General features: G+C 34.0%; 2 protein-coding genes and 1 long non-coding RNA gene across 4 annotated transcripts; all 3 read right to left on the minus strand.

Annotated features, from left to right (window-relative positions):
* Positions 1-1,082: 1,082 nt before the first annotated feature.
* On the minus strand, positions 1,083-5,540 carry LOC147402318 (3-dehydrosphinganine reductase TSC10A-like). 2 transcript variants are annotated; one of them, XM_086441628.1, is made up of 4 exons: positions 4,822-5,540; positions 3,093-3,240; positions 1,631-1,735; positions 1,083-1,519 (listed from the first exon to the last, which is right to left on the minus strand). In XM_086441628.1, exons 1-4 carry the CDS (start codon positions 5,362-5,364, stop codon positions 1,410-1,412), a joined length of 906 nt encoding a protein of 301 aa, XP_086297754.1. In that variant the 5' UTR covers positions 5,365-5,540; the 3' UTR covers positions 1,083-1,409. The 2 variants fall into 2 exon arrangements, with proteins under 2 accessions (XP_086297754.1, XP_086297752.1); XM_086441626.1 differs by having other exon boundaries at positions 1,089-1,735; positions 4,822-5,537.
* A 4,986-nt stretch (positions 5,541-10,526) lies between these two features.
* LOC147402319 (protein trichome birefringence-like 11) lies at positions 10,527-15,159 on the minus strand. The gene is made up of 4 exons (XM_086443930.1): positions 14,429-15,159; positions 13,153-13,542; positions 11,760-11,918; positions 10,527-11,278 (listed from the first exon to the last, which is right to left on the minus strand). Exons 1-4 carry the CDS (start codon positions 14,869-14,871, stop codon positions 10,891-10,893), a joined length of 1,380 nt encoding a protein of 459 aa, XP_086300056.1. The 5' UTR covers positions 14,872-15,159; the 3' UTR covers positions 10,527-10,890.
* A 3,631-nt stretch (positions 15,160-18,790) lies between these two features.
* LOC147402320 (uncharacterized) lies at positions 18,791-20,998 on the minus strand. The gene is made up of 3 exons (XR_015178248.1): positions 20,746-20,998; positions 19,220-19,306; positions 18,791-19,120 (listed from the first exon to the last, which is right to left on the minus strand). It is a non-coding gene; the product is annotated as an uncharacterized LOC147402320 (long non-coding RNA).
* Between the last annotated feature and the right edge of the window lie 4,091 nt (positions 20,999-25,089).

Consider the following 25,089-nt stretch of genomic DNA (forward strand, 5'->3'; position numbering starts at 1 on the left):
GTCATGTGGGGTAGTCAAATTATCACGACTCAAATTAAAATAAGGATTTTGTTAACTTGTGACGGTACAAGTTTCTAAATTAGCAGATAGTATATCCATCTACACATTTATATTTGAGAATAAATATGGGACAATGACAGGGGACATACTCTTTATTATAGGACAATGACGGTGACATACTCTTTATTGAGAATATCTACCAAATAGCCTCCTAGTATATAATATGGGCTATTTAAGTCCTACTTAATATGACACCCCCATGTGGCATACTCCCCCCATACACCCTTAACATGGCATGTGCCATAACCATAAATTTTTTCTTCGGAATACACAACTGCATATCCTCATAAATATGTATAGTTGTGTATCCTAATGAAAAAAATCTATGATTTTGTCACATGTCATGTTCGGGGTGTATGGGGGAGTATGTCACGTGGGGTTGTAAGATTATCATTATTCAAATATTAATCTATCAAGGATCTTTTGAAGATTTTTTTTTAAAAATATCTAAAATACTATTTTAACAACTTTTCATAGTTGTTTTTATCTAAAAAAATACCAAGCTAAATAAAAAACTTGATCAATTTATTTGGTTATTAATATATATGTGAAAAATAAAAATAATTTTATTTATTTATTAAAAGTTATTCATAAATTCAATATAATCGTATTTGACTCGACTCGCTGGTTTTTGAGTTGAATCAATTCAATGAATATTTAAGTCAAATTTTAAAATTACATTTTAACTATTTAAATGTATTTTTGTATTTTAATAAATATAATATATGTAGACCAAATCAATTTGATGATGACCATACTCCCGTCCATCATCATTGTTGTTGTCATCATCATCAATGTGAGTTAAAAATTATTAGGTTTGAGAGAAGAAAAGAAAGATTTTTTTAAAAAAATATTTTTTTCATTGATATATAAAAGATAATCATTGTCAAGGGGCATGCCATTAATTTTAAAACATACAAGTATTGCAAATATATCAAATAAACACGTTTCTTTAAACTTAAAAAATAGTTGAAAGGGTAATTATAGTATTTTCGCTTCAAAAATCCTTTTTAGACCAATATTGGATAAGGTGAGTGCTAAAGAGTCCATATTTTTGTAGAAGAGACATTTTAGTACATATTTTCAAAATATCCCTTTATTAACTATGACACTATAGGAATTAAGAACTTCACATTACTAGCCCATATAATATATTCATGCACACATTAAACTAAACTAGTCTGAACCATCTGTAACATTCAAATTATTTGGAGAAGAGTAGTGACAACTAACAGGAATCCATAAAAGAAGAGAACCAGTCATGGATTTCAATATCGGATTTGAATCTCGTCTCGTCCATGAACAATACCGAGATGACCCGACAAGACATCTTCTGAATAAGTCTTTTGTTAGATAGCCTTGTTCTTATTTTTCTCGACAGACTTCTTTCGTTCATTCCAACTTGCTATATTGCGATACCAAATCCATAGGTTGATTAGAGCAATAAAGCGCATAACACCTGCAGCAACCACCTCAATAAATGCCATCAAGGGTGATCTCTGGGGGGAAAAACCAGCATTTGCTATGGACAGAACCAGTCCATTAAGATGGCAAGTGATAGTAAAGGTACCAGATTGTATGCCAGTTAGAGATATTTTAGCAACTTCATCAGCTTTCATTATAAGAGAAGAAGATGCATTAATGAACTTGGTGGGCTCTGGTCTTCTCTTCATGTCTGCAATATTAATTGAGCAGATCTAAATAAAATCCTAATTGACTATTCTTTGCACTTATTCACTAAAACAAAATGTGAAATAATTCCTACAAATTATAGCTATAAAAATACAAAACCCCATATAAATCCAAATTGGCAAAAAAAGAATTTTTATTTATTTATTATCATCCATGGTTTCAAATGTTGTCCAAGAGGGATTGGTATCATTCACCAAATGAGACAGATTAATTTACACGGTGTCTCAATCATCACATGGTCTCAAAAGATAAACTAGATGACTTAGATGATATTTTGAAAATCTTGGCCAAGTTAGTAAAACTCATCTGGGTCAATTTGGATTTTGTACATTTTACTTAAAATAATAATTATTTTTTTCAGAATTTTATGTAAATAGAATAAGATTTTATGAATAATATCTTCTAGCCCACCTTATTGTATCAAAAAATCATAATTTTTTCATATATATAAATATATATAGGATGGTTCATGGGACAATAATTGTGAAAACATCCATGACAACGGTTTTTTGTAAACCGCTTTTGATGGGTTAGAAATTTCGGAATGAGCCAATTTTTGGTGAGGATGATCTCTATGGTTAAGAGATCATTCTCACCAAAAATTAACTCATTCCGAAACTTCTAACATAATTTACAATTCGATCTCCTCCATGAAAGAGATCGAAAGTCAAGTCGAAATTTGAAACTATGTCACCACAATGTGAAAAAATCACATATACGACAGTCCAAGGCCATCAAATTTCATAAAATTTGACAAACCAAAATGTCAAAATTTTCATCATTGAATTTTTTTTTTCGACGAGCCAAAATAGTTAAATTAATGGAGGATGGGAGAAATTCAATGGCTCTAAGCCATTGAATTTGGGGAACATAAAAAATTCTAAAGGACAAGAACCGTCAAAATTCGGTTTCTAAAATCCGTGGGCCAATGTCCATTGAATTTTCCAGTTTAACGTAGTGTACCATCATAAGACTTATCCTCGAGGAGGGTTGAAGGAAAATCATGTTTCTCCATTAAATTTATTCTTGAGCCAAATCAGCCCAATCCTCCTTTGTATCCGAGGTTGGGGACCTACAATGTCATGTAAACTGAGCACACATTTGCTGTTAACAAATTTCTGTGCCAAGCTGATGCATCAAATAGCATGACCCCACGTCTATTGAAAAATCACTTTAAATGAGAACTCTTAAATGTTCAGAAATTTTATCTCCACCAACCAATCACACTTGCTTTTTGCAATACACGTGATGTCATGCCATTGATTCATCAGCTTAACAAAAAAATTTGTTAACAGCACATGCGTACTCATGTAAACTAGGGATGAAAGTAAAGTTCAAACCTTCCACCAAAGCCGGGGTTTGAGTATAAGGAGGGTATATAATTGAAACATGAATGTTATCTGCAATAAGCTCTTCCTGTAATGCCTCACCCAACCCTCGAAGGCCAAATTTTGTAGCTGAATAAGCTGCATATCCATACATGCCCAGCTGAAACAAGAAAATCTGTTTCAGATAAATTCTTGCAATTCAATGGTGAAATTAAAATTTTGTGCTTTACATTAGGGAACAAATTAAAATTAAATAGAGAGTGAGGCTTGTGTGACTAGAGTCGTTATTTTTGTGGTTCACACTGCTCACAGACTCCTCAGTGCTTGCCACGTCAAGCATACAAGGGTACTTTTGTAAATGAGGAATGCCATTCAATACACGTGGGCGCATGTGATTAGTGGACTATATCATTAAATCTTATAAAGGGTCATGTGACTCATGTGGACTGCCATCAGAACCGATCAAACCACCAGTTATGTCTCCTTTCTAAAATACAAGATCAAATTTTATTAAAAAAAAAATAACAAACCTTATTTTAACCTTTTTTTTTTACTTGATCCAAGACTTCGAAAATCGGCAACCACGGAACCCCCAAATTTAAAACAAAAATCCAATAATAAAACAATAATTTTTTAATTTACTTTTTAAAAAAAATTCTTGAAATTTTGTAATTTATATAAGTGTGGCATGCAATAATGTTTTTGGATAAGCGGTCAAAAAACTTTCTTTACTGATCTTATTTGGAAAATGTTTTGCATAAATAAAGGAACCGATGAGACATTTGTCAAATCATAAAATTATAATCAAGAGGATGTTTATCCCCACCTCAGCAAATACAAAACCTTAGCAACTCAGTTGTGTTTTATTATATAAGTTTTCTTTAAGATTATTCTTTACGAAAACATTTTCCTAACTTAGTAAGAAAAAAAGATTTTATTAAGGCTCATCTATGGTCAAAACAAACCTTGAGATGTTAGAAGGCTAGTTGGAATCTATATTTTGTTTAAATAATAAATATTTAAATTATAAAAATATAATTATTTTAATAAAAATATAACATTTTTAGTTGAATTGTCAAGTTTTCTGACTTGACTGAGATCTTCAAAATATTGCCCGAGTCATTTTGGTTATCAGATGAGACATGCCTAGTCCATGTATAATGCCGATGACTTTGGCAAGTCGTCTCTGTCTCGAATAAGAATTGAAACCATGCTTACACTCCATTAGTATATTTGCAAATTGCACTCTCTCCTCTTCTTCTCTTCCCTTTAAACAAAGGATGAGAGAGAGAAATGCAACAGATAGGAAAATAAGGTAAGTAAATTTTCGAAAGAATAATGATACCCTCCTTCGACATATGCTCCCATATGCCTCCTAACGTGGCATGCGCTAGAACCATGTATATTTTTTCTCGGGATACACGATTACATAAATTTACGAGGATATAGAATTGTGTATCCCTTGGAAAAAGATCTATGATTCTAACTCATGCCATGTTGGGGGCGTATGTCAGAGGGGGTGTTCGAAAATCCCGACTCCTTTAAAAAAGAGTCATGTTAAGATTGTACCTTGTATAACACTTTCCCGATGTAGAAGCGTGTAAAAACCATAGATGCTTTACACACTTCTGCACCAGGAAAGTGTGATATTAGGTCACTTCAACGTTATTCTTTTAAAAAATTGGGCTGCAACTGACAACTTGTGGATTGCAACTAGTCGCTCCCATAAAAATATATATACCAGACCAAGCTGCGACGACATAAGAGCAATGGAAGCAGGCCTACTACGGTCCTTTCGATTCTTCATTCCAGGCAAAGCGGCCTTAATCAAGTTCATAGTGCCCATCAAATTCACGTCCACCATCATTTTCAAAGTCTCCAATTCTTGCGAATCGAATTCTTGTGAAATAAACACTCCTTGATTACATATCAAAACATCAATGGGCCCCGCTTCTTCTATAGCTCTACGGACTGCTTCCATGTCTCTTACATCAGCACTGAAAATCGCAACTTCGATTCCCGTGGAATTGAGGATGGAGTTTCGAGCCTCTATGAGCTTTGAGACATCACGAGCGAGGATTGAAACACAAGCTGCACCTTTTGATGCAGCTTGGTGGGCCAGGGAAAGACCAATGCCACTTGATCCACCTGTGATGAACACGTGGCTGCCTTTGATTGGTATGTTGATGGGTCTAGGTCGAAGTATTAGTGTTAGAAAGATGAAGACTGTGAGAGAGAGGAGGAGGAGGAGAATGAGAAGGAGATATAGGTCTGTTACCGCCATTGATAGAGCTCAGTAAGGAACAAGAAGCAATTTTGTAATCTTAATGGTGATCGTCTTTGAAATTTATTCTCTCTTGAAATAAAGCCATTAATAAATGGGCATGCAGCATATGTCATCAAAATCAAAGCTCGATAGTAAGGATAATTAATAAAGAAACAGTAGTCAAATAGTTGTACAATCAAAGCTCCCTGGTTTCGGTGGTTTGTTGGATGATTGATGTACTAATTCCCCACTACACGTGGTAAAGATGAGTGATTTAAAATCAAATACGTAAGTATCATGGGAAGAAATAAAGAGGAGTGATTGTTTTCTTGCATCGCTGTGGTGCTGATGACGTAAGTAATAAAGAAATCTAAAAACCTTTATTTTTAGATTTCAAATCTTAAAATATTAATTGTGGGATCCACCTGCAACAATTGTTTGACATATGTGGCGCGAATGAGATCAGCAGATGAGATTCTCTCTCTTATCCCCCGCCCACGTATTTATATTTTTAGATTTCAAATCTTAAAAAAGGATTGTTTGGTCCACATTGATTGTTACAACCTAACAATTAGTATGTACATTCGAGTAAACTCGAACCAAATTTTTGAGTTCGATTAGGGTTTAGTTAAAACCAAGACCAACCCAATATTTCTCAGTTCAGGTTTGGTCCAGATTCTTATTACAATGGTTGAGATCAAACCTAGATCAAGCTGAGTGTTTTGTGTAAATTTTGGATTCAAGTTCTAAGTAAATCTAAAATTTTGAAATTGAAATATCTAATTATAAAAATTAAGTTTAAGGGACTTGAATCAAATATGTTGTAAAGCTAAAACTACAATTTCTTACTAACAAGTCTGGTAAACTATTGTCTTAGAATTTATAATAATTAATATATTATAATAACTCATATTTATAAACATATCTAAATATAATCTTTTATATATATATATATATATATTATATATATATATATATATATATAGGGTGGCGTTCTTTTGACAAAATTCTAGATAACATTTTAAACAAAATTTTGTCTTATATGGTTAAAAAGTTTTAGATTTGACTGATTTTTTGTGAGGATGATCTCTATAGTGAATAGATCATTCTCGCAAAAAACTAGTCTATTTTGAATCTTCTAACCCTATGAAAAGTGGTTACAAATTAATGATAAAAAATTGACAGTTCACGATTCTTCAACTTTTAAATTAGGGTTTGAAATTTCATAATTGGTTGATTTTCTCACCAGAGAGATCATCCTCACAAAATGAGCTCATTCCAAAACTTTTAATTCATATTAGACAAAATGCTTTGTCTAGGATTTTGTCAAGAGAACACTACCCTATATGTATGTATGTATGTATGTATATATATACTGATCGTGTATGATTTACCTCGTGCATTCATCACTACTCTTTTTATAATGGGTCTTGTTAACGGAAGCGGATCCCCTTTAGCACAATTTTCCTATGAGTAATGATAAAATGACTCCCCCACGTGGCATACTCAATCGACTCCCCTAACATGACATGTGCAAGAATTGTAGATATGTACTCCTTGGGACACACAAAGTACAATTGTGTATTTCAAGGAGTACAGATCTACGATTCTCACACATGTCACGTCAGGAGAGTCAGTTGAGTATGCCATGTGGGGGGGTCATTTTATCATGATTCTTTTCTTGCAGTGTGGTAAAACAATTGAAAGAGCGGCATATCAGTAGCACAAACAAATTTCACTATTCAAATTGTGGGGTTCAATGGCCAACCATTTTCAAGGACCTCGATCACTAGAAAAAAAATATTTTTGCATTTTTTTGTCTAAATCAAATCTAAAGTATGAATAATAGAGGGGGTGAGATATATATATATATTATATATATTATATATATATATATATATATGGGAAATGTTCAGCAACAAACATTTTGACAAACATTTTGGCAAAACATTTTTCAAAACATGGGTTAGAGGTTTTGGAATGGGCTGATTTTTGGTGAGGATGATCTCTACGGTAGGAGATCATCATCACCAAAAATCAGCCCATTCCAAAACTTCTAACCCCATCAAAATGGTTTATAAAAAAGGACGGTTCACGATTTTTCAACTTGTAAATTGGGGTTAGAAGTTTTGGAATGGGCTAATTTTTGGTGAGGATGATCTCCTCACCGTAGAGATCATCCTCACCAAAAATCAGCCCATTCCAAAACCTCTAACCCATGTTTTGAAAAATGTTTTGCCAAAATGTTTGTTGCTGAACGGGACCATATATATATATATTATATATATATATATATATTCAAGGGCCATATGAGAAAACATATGTAAAAACTTTCGTTTTTAATAAAATTTTAAAATATGGGTTAGAAATTTGGGATTGACCTGATTTTTTGTGAGGATGATCTCTATGATGGGAAGTTCATCCAAAAAAAATAAAAAATCAGCCCAATCTGAAACTTCTAACCCCATTAAAAGTGATTTAGAATGTGGACCGTCGATTTTTTACCAATTTTTATCACTAATTTGTAAATCACTTTTGATGGATTTAGAAGTTTTTGATTGAGCTGATTTTTGTGAGGATGATCTTTTCATCATAGTGACCATCCTTGCAAAAAATCAGCTCAATCCAAAACCTCTAACTCTTATTTTGAAAAACGAAAGTTTTTTCATATGTCTTCTCATATGGCTCTTGAACCGCCCCCTATATATATATATATATATATATATATGGGAAATGTTCAACACCCTAAGCTTTACCCTACACTTTAACAAACGTGTTTTGTCCTACATGGATTAGAAGTTTTGGAATGGACTGATTTTTGGTGAGGATGATCTCCATGATTAGAAGATCATCCTCACCAAAAAATCAGCCCATTTCGAAATTTTTAGCTCCATGTTTACAAGTTGAAAAATCGTGGATCGTCCATTTTTTGTAAACCATTTTTGATGGGGTTAAAAGTTTTGGAATGGCCTGATTTTTGGTGATGATGATCTCCTCACCTTAGAGATCATCCTCACCAAAAATCAGCCCATTCCAAAACCTCTAACCCATGTTTTGAAAAATGTTTGTTGCTGAACATTTCCCTATATATATATATATAAACATGGCTCTCTTTCATCTGAGGAGAGAATGCTACAGGATTGTTGTGTTACAGAGGATCTGCTTCCCTTGTTAACGTGTGCCCTAAGGTTTTGATTTTTATCAAAATTGCCCTCAAATTTTTTTCTCTTACCAAAAATTACCCCAGATGCTTATTTACAATGTGTATTTAATGCACTTTAAGGTGTGTCCTTAGGGCACACGTTAACAAGACCCTTATATAATTATTTTAATGAAAAATTCATGGCCACAAACAAATGGTAATGCATTTGTAAGTAAATGCTAATTTGCAAATTGGTGAGTTTTAGAGAAAAAATTACTCACAAAAAAATCAATCTAGAATTTCACATAATCCTGAATTAGACAATCACACGACTCCACGTAAATTACCCTCATAAGGGTTCTTGCGATTGGTCATCCATAATTGTGTATAATACTGAATTGACTTGTTCTCCTCGGAAAGTCCTACTTGCACCACCCCTTCGGAAAGTCTTATGTGAGTCGAGGGTCAATCGGACCCTAGAGGGTGGCCCCAAGGAATTCATAGCTTCGCGGGATTTTGAACACTTTGACATACCCTTTGTGAGGAGCTTATCAAGGCTCGGCTTGCCACTAGGTCAACCCCTAGGGATCACCTTAGATCAATATTTTAACCCACTTAAGTACGAATTTTTTTTACTATCCTCTCAAGTAGGGAAGAGCTCTATAGAAATGAACCGAAGGAAACCTGTAAATCCTTGCGAATTTTCTTCCTCTATGAGGTGTTCAATGTTCAAAGAGTAAGTATTTAAGGGAAAAAAAAAACACTTAGTCCTTTCTCTCTCATTTTTCGTTTCTTTCTCTCTCTTCCTTCGTTAGTCATATATTTCACTCTCATTTGGATTCGAATTTAGATCCAACTCGGATCCAATTAGATCAAATCATATCCAAGCCTTATTAGATTCAGCCCAACCCGATCCGAGTTGCTCGATTTAGGTCATATCCGACCAATATATAATGCTTTACATCGTTATTAATTGCTATTTATCCTATTCTATTTTACCATCATAAGGGTTTCTTTTAAGAATTCATGTTGTAATAAAGTAGAAAATAATATTTAAAAAAAAATCTAAAAGTATAATTTTCAAACCAATATATCATTCAGAGGATTTGATTGATTGGATTTGAGTCGAATCTAGGGACATCAAATACTATTCCACCAATTTTTTTTATCTACCAACAATACCTGAACCAAATTAATTTATACGATTGAAATATCAGGCTTTGTAGGTCTCTTAACATATCTGAAATTTCAAATTAATGTAATATCTGTCTGACATTTTGTATTAATTTGGACATGACACAAGCACCAAGTCCTTCGTAAATAAGTTTCCTAATAGGAAAATGCTGGAATGACACAAATGGAGATGACAAAAAAATAATGTGGTGGTACGCATATAACCATAGATGCTTTTTACACGTATTTGCAGAAAAGCATCTATGATAATGTGCATGCCACCCCGAGTTTTTGTCACCTTTATGTCACCCGAGCACGATTCTTCCTAATAACAAGAATCTTCCACCAAACGAATGGTTACCCTTCCTTGTCACAAGACACGTGACGTTTTGTCAATATTTGAAATACCTCCTTGAAAATGCCAAGCGTATAAGACATGTGGCATTTTATATTTATTTCACACTCTTATATTTTTGTCAATATTTGGAATACCTCATTGAAAATGCCAAAGAAGAGGGTTCTACAGAAATTTTGGAACGAAGTAGATTCTTCAAAGTTTTTTCCGTAGTTCCCACTCCCCATATAGATCATAAAATGGCTTAAATTCTAGTATTTATGACAGTTGTGCTTCCAATGCAGAATCACTTCCAGTTATGAAGGTTCCTATGCGAAAACTTGTAATTTATTTTTAATGGGGTTCCAAGGCCATGGTTTAGTACTAGATGCCACGAAAAACATCCATATTATAATAAGAGTTATATGTCACAAAATAAAATGGAGCCAAAAGGATTCCAAAATAAATAAAAATAAAACAAAAAAGTTGCAATTTGCTACAAAATAAAACACAACCAAACGGGTCCTAAAGTTAAACTGTTAACAAAAACAAACTATATTATCTGTCTTTCCCTGTACATATTACAACAAACAATGGAGAGATTATCCCTCCCAGTTTACTGTAAAGGAATATATACACTGATACAATTATATCTATCAATTGTTCTTCTCCATGTACTCTTAGCAACCAAAATATGACAATTTTGTCACAGGTTTAAAAGAAGCCGAAACTCTAGACCTTTTTGATGACTATCTGACAATTTTAAGAATGTCGCAACTCTCTTAAAATGTCAAATGTGTCACAAAAAATTAATGATGATTTAGCTTTAGAAGCATGGATCAAATTCCCAAATATTGCACATTTTTTTATCATGTGGGCGTAATCAGTAAACTTTTTACATCAATTGTGCTTGTGGTCGAGAAGATATGGTTGAATTTTGCATGCGAGTGGCCTCTCGCTTGAGGAATAGTGCATAGAGGAGCTCATTCCATGCGTCAGGAATCCCAGGCAGGCACCAGTGGCTGCAGTCCTGCTTGTGAAGAGGGGCGGGCCCGGTTTTGGGCCCTAGATAATACAAGGAGGAATGTCCATCCTTCCTCCTTGATGACATCTGGGTCACATTCAGTACAATCATCTCCATCACATGCGACTTGTTCGAATGCTTTGAAAGAATCTCATTGACTGTGTTGAGCTGTGCCCATGTTTCGGATGGCACCAGTGATGCGCCTAACCCTGGCAGTGTCTCCATGTGACAGTTCCCTCCAGTATTCCAATCCCCGCCTCTGTAAAAATCAGGTTGTTATTATAACCCCTTGAGGTTTACTAGAGTGATCTAGGACATTACTAGACTACGTTGAAGTAGATGGAATCTATTTTTCCACCACTTGTGTTTCGATAAACTTGATTCAACTGTTTTATGTGGCCTTCTGGTGCAGTTTTACTAAAAAAGAATATGTAACAAATTTTAGGTTCTCTAAAATCCTTGGGACAAGGCTTTTGTTGTTGTTGTAGTAACAAAGTTTAGATTTTCACATTTTTAACAAGAAATGGTAAGACCCTCTGAAATTCTGAAAGAAAAACGTGAATGGATAATACACATAAATAGGCCTTTGCGTTATGCTGGCGCTTTCTAAAATAATAAAAGATCACACAAGTGAAGAAACCGAATAGAATCAAATGGAAACGAAGAAAACTTGAGCAAAAAAACAAGTAAATAAGAAAATAAAGTATCACTAAGATAACTTTATAGGCAATGAGACAAACCTGAAATGGACAGGGGAATAGGTGCGAAAGTAGACCTGTGTGTTGTTCATATTGACTTCTCTGCCTATCCAGTCAAACAAAGTCTCGATTGATCTCTTGTATGCTCTTTCTACACTCATTTCTGTCTTCACAAGCTCTCCTTCTTGGAAATAACAGCCCCTGACCAAGAAATGTGAACCAAGAAGTAAGATAGCAACTTATATCCATAAACAAGCTTAATCCATTGTCACACATAAATGTTGGGTCCTTAGAAAGATGGTTCAAAGTTTTGTGCCATTTTGGAATATTTCAGCAGAACATCCCGGTTCCGGTAGAGATAGGAACGAAACATTGAAAGTTTCAGATTGTCTTGGAATGTTTCGCTCAAGACTGTCTCATTTCCTGACCAAAATATTGTACCGAAATGAGATTTTAAACCTTGCTTAGAAACATGCAATATTCTCCATAATTAATGTTAAAAATCAACCTTCACACTCACGTCGCCTTTTTCTTGTATGATGAGAGATAATTCCACAAGGGTACAAATTCTCCTGATGTCCATTGATTGAACACCACAGATATAATTTTTCTCCCCCAGACTGCTCAATAGCTTAGGAATATATATCAGCACAATACAAAGTCCAAACATGGGTCTAAAATTAAATTAAACAAACCAAAAAGTAATCCAGTGATCCATGAAGCCCAAGATTTGTAAGAGAAAATGCTGGCCAACCAGCGAAAGAGGGTCTTTTTGAAAGTTATCCCCTAAAACCTAGCAAATAACCAAACTAAATCCAGAATTTCCTTTTTGATAAGAGAACGGTCTAAACCACCCCAAATTTCTTGAGCAATTAAAAAGGCTAAAGTGCTATAATGCCCCTTACCTTCCACCATGACTGACGTGCAAATGATCTAGTATATGTTCACCAAACCGGATATCAGTGGTCCTAGCATGCAAGTGACATCTGAGCTATTGTTGACCATATGATCTCTTCTTAGGTGTGGGTCCACCACCAACCTATACAGTGTTGCAACCTCAAAGAGATATCGGCTTAATTGTCCTTACTATAAGCAGATACCAGAGTAAAAGACGCCACAGAGTGGGTCAACGTGGACATCGGCTGATGAGTGTGTTGGTGTACTACGACCCCAAAGAGTTATAGGCCTAACTTTCCACACCTCTAACACCTAGATGTTTTCATGTATTGGTTGGTTTCGTGTCATACAGTAGTCTCCCATAAGCAGTTAGTTTTGAAAACCATCTCGATCATTCATTCCAAAACACCTCTAAAATTGCTAATATTTCCAGAATAGTCCGCTTAATGACCCAAGTCTGTATTCAAGAAGTGAAGAGAAACAAAATACTACTAGTCAAGAAAGAGATAACTTCAGGTAGACTACTCTACTATATTACCTTCTTATAGTCTTCTCATAGTTCCACCAATGCCCAGAGTTGAAGACAAGCACATCTGCCTCTCTCCACTGTGCAGAAGTCCAATCCATTTGATCCAATTTCAGGGTTGTCTTCACATTTTGCGCAGCTCCTGCTGGTGGTCGGCTCTCCAAAACTAAAAATGGAACTCTGTAGTATTCCACAGTGCAGTTGAAGTCCCTGAACTTATATACCAAGAACCCCATGTGCTTTGTGATTGGGTTTCCGTTCACTTCATATACTGAATCATTGCCAGAGGTTGCTGATGAAAGCATGCAGAGGAGGGATTCCCATTGGTTTCTCCCAATTGAATCACCAACAAAAACTATCCGACGGTTTCGTAGCTTCTCTAACATTGTCTTTGCATCAAATCTTAAAGAGAAAGGGATGACGAACAAAGAATGAAACCCAAGTCAATTTTTATGACTTGAAACTTAAATATGACCCCGAAGTAAAGTCGCAAATTGAATGGAAAGAGTACAAAATGCAGACTCAGAAGAGAATTTCGTTGAAAAGGGGGCAATGAAATTTATTCCCCTTGTAAGGAAAACCTCCATTCACTTGTAACACTCTGTGATCAGTGCTTATCATCATCATCATCAGGCATTGATGCTTACAGAATAATTTTGAGCAAGTATCATCATCATACATATCTTAACCCAATTAACAAGGTCGATAATATGAATCCTATTTCGCCATTCAACTCTATCTTAAGTAAATTTTGCTTTTAATATTTACAAAATAAAAAAACAATCCTCCAAATAAAAGAGATACACCAAGAATTGCACAAAGAGTACATAAATCTTTGTATTTTTTCAAAGACTTCCAAACAAATCAAAATGTTCACCAGCCAACATAATTCACAGTGGCAGACACCCAGAATAAGGCTGTAGAAATTAGACTACTGTTCTGAATCTGAACAATTCCCCCCCCCCCCCCCCCCCCTCAAATTTCCTAAAGTTAAAAAAAAAAGAAAAAAAAGAAGCCCATGATTTAACAAATTTGAAAATCCAAAAACATCAAATAAGAAAATAGGAAAATCCAATTAAAAACTAAATCTAGACAAGACTATTAAGAATACCATTGACTACTCCAATGAGAGAAGCAAAACAAAACCTGAAAATCAAGCACATAACCACCAAATTTATAGAAATTTGGACCTAAAAATGAGAAAAAAAAAAAGTACTCATTAAAATTCAAAATTGAAAAAAAAAATGGAGGAAAGATTTAAAAAGTGATGAAAGGAAAGATTGAGAACCTGGGCAAGTTACATTCCTTGGGTTGCCATCTCCACTTAGTGTACAAATCATCAGGTCTACCATTCTCAGAACACCTAAACCCTTCATCCAAGAACACACAATCCATCGACTGATATAGCGGAAACGTTTGATCCCAAACCCAATCCCCACTAAACAAATCACACTCTCCACCTCCCTCTTCAAGAAATCCCACATGCCCATCTCCACCAGACCCATTAAATCCCAACCACATAAACATCTGTGACTGCTCGTGAAACAACGATTCTCTATTAACAATCCTGTAATCCAAGTACAAGAAGCAACATAAAAGGAAAAATAATGTAACAAAGAAGAACCCAAGAATCCCAAAAGAAGGCTCAGTAGGTTTCAGACTTCTGAGTTTCTTCAGAACGTCGAAGTAAGTCATGGGTTCTGGACTTTGAGGAGATGGGTTTTTAGTCATTTTGAGAAAGATAAATAGGTATTCTTGGAAACTGAAAAATGGGTTTTCTTTTGCTTCAACAGAGATTAGAAAGAGAAGAGCTTTTTTGTTGTTATGGATGTGAAAGAAGTAAAAGATGGAGCTTTCATGGCGGATTCTTGTTCTTGTTCTTTGTTGTTGATCTTTTTCTGGTTTTTGAAGAATGTTGTGGTGGAGATTACAAGTGACTCTTACGAGGATCCAACACAGACTCTGAAAATGCCGTAATTGTCTCTGTTGCCTTTTTCAAGACTGGAAGAGGTCGTGGGGTGAGTGGGGAAAGAGTGTGGGAATTTGCTGTTATGAAATGAGGCTATTAATCTATTCACTGAACAAAAATACGACACGTGTCCAAAAAAGAAATTTATGATTTAAACTTTAAGTTTTCATATCTTGAAGACACGTGGCTGACTTCTATTCACTAACAGAGAAAAATACTATTTTTTTTGGTAAACGGAATACAGCAAATCCCCACTCCGGAAAAGAACGTGGGCGTAAAATGCTTTTTGCACTTTCAAATTTTGCTTCATTCGTCCACTATCATCAATTTTGGTTGTAATTTAGGGTTTGTTTGTTACAACTTATTAGTAACAGCTTCTGTTTAACTAACTTTTGCGGGAAGTCCAAAATTACATTTTTGATAAGTCATGTTAGGACTACTTTCGTGTGGGAAACCACTATGAGAAGTCAACACCGAATAACGTGTGATGAGGAAATGATGATTTCACCTCTCATTCTTCTTCACTCATGGATTAAACAAATATAATTCATTCAATTTCTCTATTACTTCTATAACAAACAAGATTCTCGTGGATGCAATTTTCTAGATTCTAAGCTTTTGCCTCTCTCTACTACTTCTTTACCAAGAAATATCTTGAAGTAGAAGCTGAAATCTATAACATAATGTAATTGGCAAACATTCATCAAATACACATTAGAACATAGAGAGAATAAAAAAAGAGATAAGATACACTTGTCTTTAAAAGGATACTTTGTCCAAAATGTACCTTTCGTGCTACATATTATATTGTGACGTAGATTGGCCATTATCCAACAATCCCATACTTCATGATTTTATGTCTATGATGAATTGGAGGAGATGAAGTGATGGTCTAAGATCATACCTTAAGCTTATGTCAATTCCACACATTAACCACAATTTGATGCACATATTTAAGGTGAATACATAAAAACCCATGTGGAACGTCGAGTCTTGTTCAAGTATTTCATAAATTAGATACAAAACCGAAACCAATCAATTAACATGAACACTTTAATACCATTTTCTATAGATACCCATTTCAATCAAGAAGGCAAACAATATCAAAACTAAGCCCACACCAGATTCGTTTAAAAATCACATGAACGAGTTCTAAATTACAAAGAAGATAAATGTTTGAATGAGTGAAAATCTATCTAATAAAACCATCCTCAGATTTCCAGATTTTCAATTATGAATCCACTGTACTATTGAATATATGTAGGGAGAATATTTTTTTCACGAATCAAGCAAATGAAATTAAAACAAAAGGATAATATACACTGTACAAGGGAGAATACCCCCTGAGTTACAAAATTGTCAAATATGCTAAACCATCTCCCATGAAATTGTCCTTAACACCTATATAGTTGAATAACCTCTTTGTTGATATTCTATACCCTTCCCATCCTCTTCTAACTGCAGGAATTGCAATCACTCTTGGCCCCACTAATTCATTATTCCGATCGTGTGGTGTGGACATCAAATCCTAGTGGTAAATTCACTTCTTTGTCAGCTTGGAATTCCATTAAAAATTCAGGTATCTAAAAAGATAAATGGTTGTGCAAGAAGAAAACGATCCACAACATATACTTTTGCTTCTAAATTAGAGATGTGGGGCAAAGGAAGCTAAGATCCAAGTTGAATATTTATGAATCAAGCATGGCATGGTCAGGGGCGAAGTCAGGATTTTGCTAATGTGGGGGGCAATCAAGAGTAGAAAAAAATGTGGGGGCAACTAAGAGTGGAAATTTTTTTTGTGGGGTAATAGTGGTAAATTTTCTTATTCGCTGCTAAAATCTGTTACAATAGCACATTAATCCATAGAATTTGAAAACTCTTGTGGGGCAAGTGCCCCTACAACTCCAACTCTAAATCAGCCCCTGGGAATGGTATTGTATGTTTCAATTGAAGCTAGGACCATACATCGTCACATTTTATAAACACATGTCATCAATCATAAGATTGTATGGCTGCAACCTGGGCAGGTTGGAGGGTAAATCCAGGCTCAACCCACGTAGAAGAACCCCAAACATGAGCTTAACTCAACCCGACCATCGGGCCAAAGATCATTAACCCAAGCTTAAGCCGAGCTTGATCTTCTATAATCGGGTTGAGATCCGGTTAGCCCGAGTTAAGTAATTTTGGACGGTTTGAGTTCATTGAATAACCCTAATTTCATTTTGATTAGTAAATAAATTTTATATTTTCAAAAAAGAAAAACAACATCAAAAACAAAATTACTAGTAAATAAAATCATATACAACCTCCAAATCCATCGTTTGGATAATATTTTGACAAATCATACCAAACCAAAGTTGACATTAATAATAACCAACTGTCTACAAGTCATAATAATAAGATGGAATAAAAAAGTTAAATAAAAAAAATCTATAATTAATATGAAAATATTTATATATTAGTAAATAGCATCGGGTTTGTGTTGAGTCAAGCTGCTCATACCCTCAATCTGAGTTGAAATCGGGTTGAGATATTCTAATCCGGGCTCAACTCATCTCTTCTACATAAATAAGCCGAAGCTCGCCCATCAATTGGGTTGAATTCGAGGCAACCTGCCCAGGTTTCAGTCCTATAAGATTGATACGGAAAAAAAAAAAAGCATTATATCGCCATTTGGATTTTTAAATTTGAAACTTGGAAGAGTGAAGACTGATAAATATTGAACAACTTATCTAAGAGATTTGTCCTTTAAATATGACAAAGCTGTAACTTATAAGTCACACTTAAGACCAATTCTAAAGTTCACAATAAAATTTTGAAATATTTGGGGCATCCATATCATTCTAAGGCAATTTCAGACTCGATCTTTGAGAGATTTAACATGAGGTTGACATATTGTTAATCATTTATGTATCCAAAGAGGGTAAGGTAGTGTTAATTTAGACTTAGGAGCATGGTTTTAAAACTTGGTTTTGCATCTCGTCTTGTTCATGCCCGATACCAAGTTGTGTTGGACAAGTTTTTTGATACATTTGAGCCGTCTCGTTCAAAAAATCAAAATATTGACTGTAAGGTATTAAATCTCAGTTTAAAAAATGACTTGTGAGTTGATCTCGTTCAACTCCAATACCTAGTTAACTCAGGCTATACATGTCGATCTTGGACGAGTTTTAAAACCATGCTCAGGAGTGTACTCTATTTGAGTTTATGGGTCTTTTAAGAACACATGATTTTTCTCTAATTAAATTTACAAAATTGAAAAAGCGATGGAAGATTGTTAATAAATTGGTGGACTTCCGTATAAAATATCTATAACTAAAATAAAAAAAAGTTGTAATGTAGAGAAGAAAAATTGTACTATCTTACATGATCTCTTAATCAACAAAGCAATATTCCAAAATATATATATATATATATATTATATATATATATATATATATATATATATATATATATATATAAAGAAAAACAATATTTAAAACATGGAAAAAATTCTAAAGGAAAAAATCCAACATGTACAAAAGTGGGATGAAGCGCAGCTTGAATACTACGGCCTTGTGTGGATACACCTCTCAGCACAAGGGCAAAAAATCTCTTCGCAACAAAAAAAATTCTTGAAATTTCTCAATAAAGAGCAAAAAACCTCTCCCACAAAAACAAAAACCTCTCCGCACCAGATCAAAAATCTATCCAAACGTTTGCTAGCTCTCTGCAGGAGCAGAAGTCGTCAAGAAGCTCTATCCAAACACAATAATACTTTCCCCACGAACTAATTATTAATAGGAGCCAATTATCCTCTCCTAATTCTACAGTTGTTTCTTCATCATCACCTTCTCATTCTTTGACTACTACTTCTAGTGAGAATGTTGAAAAGGAAAATCCAAATACTGAGAACGACGATGAAGATGAAGATGGAAGTATTTGGATGAAAAGATGTTTGATGAGCTTCTTCAGTACTGTCTAAACATATTACATGCCACCACCACCACCACTGGTTCCATTAAATTCAATCTGAAATATCACAAAATAAAGAACTAATATTTTACCAACTGAAGGATTGAAGATCTTGCATGAAAATCTGAAAAAAAAAAAAAAAAAATTAAAAATTACCTCAATCAAGACCCACAGAGATGAAAGCATGCACGCTCCTGAACTGGAATTCCAAATGGGAAAAGTTGGTGTGGGATTCCAAAGTACCTACCATCACATACCGTTAATACAACAATATTCAACTATTCTGTATATATTTGCATCCAAACAGACTACTGAGTTATTGTATTTCTTCAACAAGATCTAAATCAACGGCTATGATTTTTTTGAGGCAAAAAGTTGATATGATGAAGTATTTCTTAGTGGTAGTAGGACTCAGGTGGAAAACATGCAATGTATCAGGACAAGTTTGATTCTGGAAAACATTTTCCCAACTAACCTAAGGGAAATAATATTCTTAAAAACAAATAAATTTTTTTTCCTTTTTTTATTTTATTTTGAAAACACTAGCATCTCTCCATCAAAGTTGAGATGTATGCATTTTCAAGAGAATTGTATCTCTAGAAAAAAAAATGCACTAATCCCTAATAAATCAGAAAAGTCCCTCTTTTCCCCTGGACTATCCCCCCCAAAACTGAAATAACTCTCTTTTGGCATTTTCTTTGGAAAATTTATTTTAATTCTTTTTTGAGAAATAAGTTTTCGGATGTAAATACATTTTCTCTTTACAATCTTTAATTGTATATTTATTATGCTTTTATCCTTCACAATCACATAAGGAAATTTTTAGCTTCTCGAGGAGTATTTCAAGCTGGCGTGGGTTGTGGTACTAGATGTATTAAATCCTCCAATCTAGATTTTGTTTCTAAAATAGGAAACTTTTAATCGGCTTGGCTCAATATTTCCCACATATCCATTTTGAAGGTGATGTAGACATATCCCTCAAAGTTTTGGTAAATATGTGAGATACCCCTGTATTTAGAAACTTCTGAAATACTCCACAACTGTTGTCTTGACCGAGAAACTAATATAAATGATCTAAATACCCTCTTTCTTCAATCTCTAACCGAGTACTCTTTATTTTATGCTAATGATTTTTTAACTTGAAAATTTTCACCCATTCTTACTCAATTGACGTGACGAGCACAGAACCGTTGATATTTTCTTTGTGTATCCCGAAGAATAAGATCTATGGTTATGTGATCTTGCCACATCAACTGAGTACAGACCGAGTGAATATTTTCTAGTTAGAAAATCATGACTCTTTATTTTTGTCCCAAAAACCTAATTCCGTTTAGTTTTTCAATCTCTAGAGAAGTTTTGTTAATAATAACCCCTCCCCCCTCCACATAGAAGGCATGATATCGGGGGTAATTCCTGAGAAAAAGCAAGATTAGGTTTTTGCTCCTATACTAAAAATGGTATTATAATGACCTTCAACAAATTAACAATAGAGTTTTCCCATAATGACTCCCCACCCCATAAAAGATTGGATCCTAATAACCTCATATGAACACAATTCTTCTGAAAATCATATTTGACTTATAACTTAACAAAAAAAATAAAAATGGGAGTTTTATTAGTTCATTAATAAAAAAGGTGCTTGAAAGGCATTGAGCACTATAAATCATCAAAAGAAATATTACCTATTGGCGTTTAGTTGCTATAAGTTGGGATCGGACCAATGACCTCATGTTTGCAAAGCAGATCATCAAATTGAACTCCATCCTCATCTTTATCATCGTCATCATCATCAAAGATTTTTCTTAGGATTACCATGGAATTAAGCAACTCAAAATTCAATAAAGATGGGGCTTTCAACAATGAAAAACAACGTGAGAAAGAAATTTTAGTTGAAACCAAGTAATTGATCTGTGGGGAGAAAGTTGTAAGCGCTACCAAAAGGTGTATTTTCTAGTGTCCTCTTTACATAATCTCTTTTGAGTTAAATAGCGTGATACATCGTGAAAAGACTATGTTACCCTCATCACCGCTCATGCATTTAATTTTCACGCGTTATATTTTATTGAGCATTGTGCACCGAATACCATCATAAATTCAAATAGAGCTCTTTAATTCTAGCAAATCTAGATTGGCAAATATTTTAACAGATAACGCAAGATTCGATTCTATCCATATTAGCCGCTCCCCAGTTGACCTGGCAATATTTATGTTAGAATAAAAACTACGAATGTAAGTCAGCCCTAGAGAAATCCTAGGCATGTGACATGGCACGTGCATTTTTTTCTTCTACAAATCATGGGACCAATAGTTATGTTCATTTCCAACTACCTAGGGTTCTCGCATAAATCAATCTTTTTTGGTACATTTTTTTAAATGTCGCAAGAAACAAATTCTATAAGTTTATGACAATGGCTAAAAAGAGCCATATTTTTTTAATACTAAAAAATATTCCATTTGATACAATAACTCATGTTTTTAGACAAAAATACCTTTCATTTCATTTTTTTTATATTAAACCTTTTGTAAATTACAACTTCCTCCCTCCTAACAATTTTCCATTCTCAGTCCAATACCCACGAAAGCACTATTGGAATCATTCAAAAGTATCTAACTGTGAGAAACGACCAATATCTTGTTGATCTTGGTGAATTTCGTATTCCATCCATGATCTATTGGACATTTTCATCAAATATTGTCCCTCTCTTCTCTCTTTCTTTCATTTCTTTTAAAATCCTTTGTATAATCTTGTATAATTTTATCCTCATAATTATATAAATGGAAAATGAAAAATGGAAGCCAAAATCTCAATGATTTTGCAAATTTTTTAGGGCATAGATCATAAAAAATTTACAGTATCGAGGTTCGACATTGGAACATAATAGAATTATCGTCGAACCTTTACTTTATATATAATCGTTGAGGTCAACATTACGGAAGTTTTATTTACTTAGAGTAACAATTTTTTTAAAATTTATTATCAAACCTCTATGATACTATTATAGTTGAACCTCTAGTTAATATACAATCATTGTGGTTCGACAATGCAAACAACTTTTATTTACAGAAGAGTCATTTGTCAAGATTCAATGATAGGTAATGTTGAACCTCAACAATAGTTCTGTTACACTCCAATGTCGAGCCTCGACACTACAAAATTTTTATGATCTATTTCAATGTCGAGTTCTCATATCATTCAGATTTTTATTACTATTTTTAATTTTTCATTTATATAATTATGAGGATAAAATCATATAAGATTATAGAAAGGATTTTAAAAGAAATAAAAGAAAGAGAGGAGAAAGGAGTAACATTTAATGAAAATGTCCAATTGATCATGGATGGAACATGAGATTCAACAAGATGTTGATTGTTCCTCGCAGTCGGAACATTTTTTAATAGTTTACAAGAGAATAGAAATGATAGAGATAGGTGTAAGTCATCAATCTGAAAACATAAGATGTATCTCACCAATACTTGTACAGCAAATCAAAGCAGGGATGGAGTTATTGTTTGATTAAAAGAAAATTACATAGTGATTCGTGACAGTGGGATCCACTGCTCACTAACAAGAACCCAATGATTAACGGTCGAGATGGAAGGATATTCCTAAAGAAGCTAAATCCCTAGAAAAACCTATACATACTTAGTACCAGACAGCTACAATAAATACAAAGATGGCCTTCAAGAAATAAAATTTAAAAGAACATTTGAGAGATTCTATTGGCACACCAACTTTTACTTACAACACAAGAATCCTTTCTAGATTAAACAATTGTTTATAAATATAGATTCATGTGTTAGGTAGGGCAAATTTACTGTAGCAGATTAAAATATCTGCTATTATTGCCCTCACAAATTTTTTTTCACTCTTGGTTTTCCCCACAAATTTTTTTTTACTCCTAACTATTCCGCAAATATTTTTTTTCACTCTTAATTGTCCCCACAAATATTTTTTCCACTCTTAATTGTTCCACAATTTTTTTTTTCACTCTCCACAATTTTTTTCTACTCTTAGTTGCCCTCATATGGGGAAAATCCTCACTCCACCCGTGTGTTAGTAGTAAAAGTTGGTCAGTTAATAGACGCTCTCTAAACGTTTGTAGGAAATTAAATGGACTCCTTATTTTATTAATTTAAAAGAAACCATAGTAGTTACAAACTTACGATAACAATCGCGAAGCAATTTGTTGGTTTCTTTGGAAGGGAGAGTAATGTGTGGCAAGAGGACCCATTGGGTGAGTAGGGAGCGGTCGGCGATGCTTGTATTAAAATGTGGGATGGAGTTGCATAGTTAAACTTTGTTTGAGATTTGGGAGAAAAACAACACATCGATTGAATTTCGTAGTGGTAAATTCACTTCTTTGTCAGTTTGATACTCCCTTAAAAATTCATATATCTCACAAGATGAATGGGTGTGCAAGAAGAAAACAACGACAAATATTTTTTGCTTCTAGATTAGATATGTGGGGAAAAGGAAGTTAAGATCGAAGTTAAATACTGATGGAGCATGGACCATACATTGTCACATTTCATGACCACATGTCATCAATCAAAGATTGATATGAAAAAAGAAAAAAAGCTTTATTTTTTCGTTTGGATTTTGAAAGTTGAAACTTGGAAGAGTTAAGACAATTAAAATAGTGAACGAAAGACTTTTCTAAGGAGATTAATCATTTAAATATGACAAAACTGTAATTTATAAGTCACGCTTAGGACTAATTCTGAAGTTCACAATAAATTTTCGAAATGAACACTAACTGATTTAAATGATATATTTGGGACATCTATATCATTCTTAGGCATTTGTTGGTGATTAATTGGGTCTCCCAAACATGGTTTTAAAACTCGGTTTTGCATCTCGTATCGTTCAGGCCTGATATCGAGTCATCTCGGATGAGTTTTCTAGTACGTTTGATACGTCTTATTCAAAAAATTAAAAAATTGAACGTGAGGTATTAAATCTCGATAAAAAAAATGACTTGTGAGTTGGTCTCGTTTAGTTCCAATACCAAGTTAACTCGGATGATACATCTCGGTCTCAGACGAGTTTTAAAACCATGCTCCCAAACCCTTGACAATAGAAATTCTCTTTTCATAATAGAAATCTTTGCTTGCTTATAAAAAAAAATATCATTCTTAGGCAATTTCAGACTCGATCTTTGAGAGATATAACATGAGGTTGACATCTTGTAAATCATTTATGTATCCAAAAAGGAGTAAGGTAGTGTTAGAAAACATTCTGAATGAAAAACCCAACATGTACAAACGTGGGACGAAGCACAGCTTGAATACTACTTAACACCACCACCACCACCACCACAACTGTTACCATTAAATCCAATCTGAAATATCACAAACTAAACAACTAATATTTTACCAACTGAAGGATTGAAGATTTTTGCATGAAAATCTGGAAAAAAATAAAATGATGAAAACTCAAAAATAAAGTCTAGGATGCTTGGACGCTCCTGGGTTGGAATCCAAAATGAATCATGAAGTTGATGGAGTTGTCTCATACCCTTAATCAGTGGCATAGCAAAAATATATGTATGTTTAATACATCAATCATCCAAAATGAGTCATGAAGTTGGTGGAGTTTTTATTAAAATTCTTTAAATCAGTGGCTATGATATTTTGATGCAAAAGCTGATATGACAAAGTATTTATTAAGTGGTAGGACTGTTTGCGCAAGATTGATTCTGGAAAATATTTTCCACACTTACCCAAGTGAAATAATTTTCTAAAAAAAAAAAGTCGATTTTTTTCCCGTTGTCTTTCCAACAAATCCAGGCTAGCGAATTTTCTGATGGAGAAGTCGAGATTCGATTCTATCCATGTTAGCTGCTCTCTTGTTGGCCTAGCAATGTTTCTGCCGGAATAAAAAGTAGGAAAAATTACATAAAAGACCCTGATGGAGGGATTTTTTTCTAAATAGTTCATAAGTTTTTGGTGGTCTCTTAACAGTCCATTTAGGGTATGTTTGATTGCACATGGAAAATAGGGTGGAAAATCAATTTCCATGGAAA

Source organism: Akebia trifoliata, chromosome 5 (genome assembly GCF_017979445.1).
Source record: "Akebia trifoliata isolate Shusen 1 chromosome 5, ASM1797944v1, whole genome shotgun sequence".
NCBI lineage: Eukaryota > Viridiplantae > Streptophyta > Magnoliopsida > Ranunculales > Lardizabalaceae > Akebia > Akebia trifoliata.

What these genes read in the sequence shown, in the direction of transcription:
- LOC147402319 (XM_086443930.1), bottom strand. Translation starts at nt 14,871, where the DNA reads ATGACTAAAAACCCATCTCCTCAAAGTCCAGAACCCATGACTTACTTC. An exon ending in AAGGAATGTAACTTGCCCAG is followed by an intron (nt 13,543 to 14,428) that starts GTTCTCAATCTT and finishes TTTCTCTTTAAG; the next exon opens with ATTTGATGCAAAGACAATGT. An exon ending in TATGAGAAGACTATAAGAAG is followed by an intron (nt 11,919 to 13,152) that starts GTAATATAGTAG and finishes TTTCTTGGTCAG; the next exon opens with GGGCTGTTATTTCCAAGAAG.
- LOC147402318 (XM_086441626.1), bottom strand. Translation starts at nt 5,364, where the DNA reads ATGGCGGTAACAGACCTATATCTCCTTCTCATTCTCCTCCTCCTCCTC. An exon ending in TGTCGTCGCAGCTTGGTCTG is followed by an intron (nt 3,241 to 4,821) that starts GTATATATATTT and finishes TTCTTGTTTCAG; the next exon opens with CTGGGCATGTATGGATATGC. An exon ending in AACCCCGGCTTTGGTGGAAG is followed by an intron (nt 1,736 to 3,092) that starts GTTTGAACTTTA and finishes TTAATATTGCAG; the next exon opens with ACATGAAGAGAAGACCAGAG.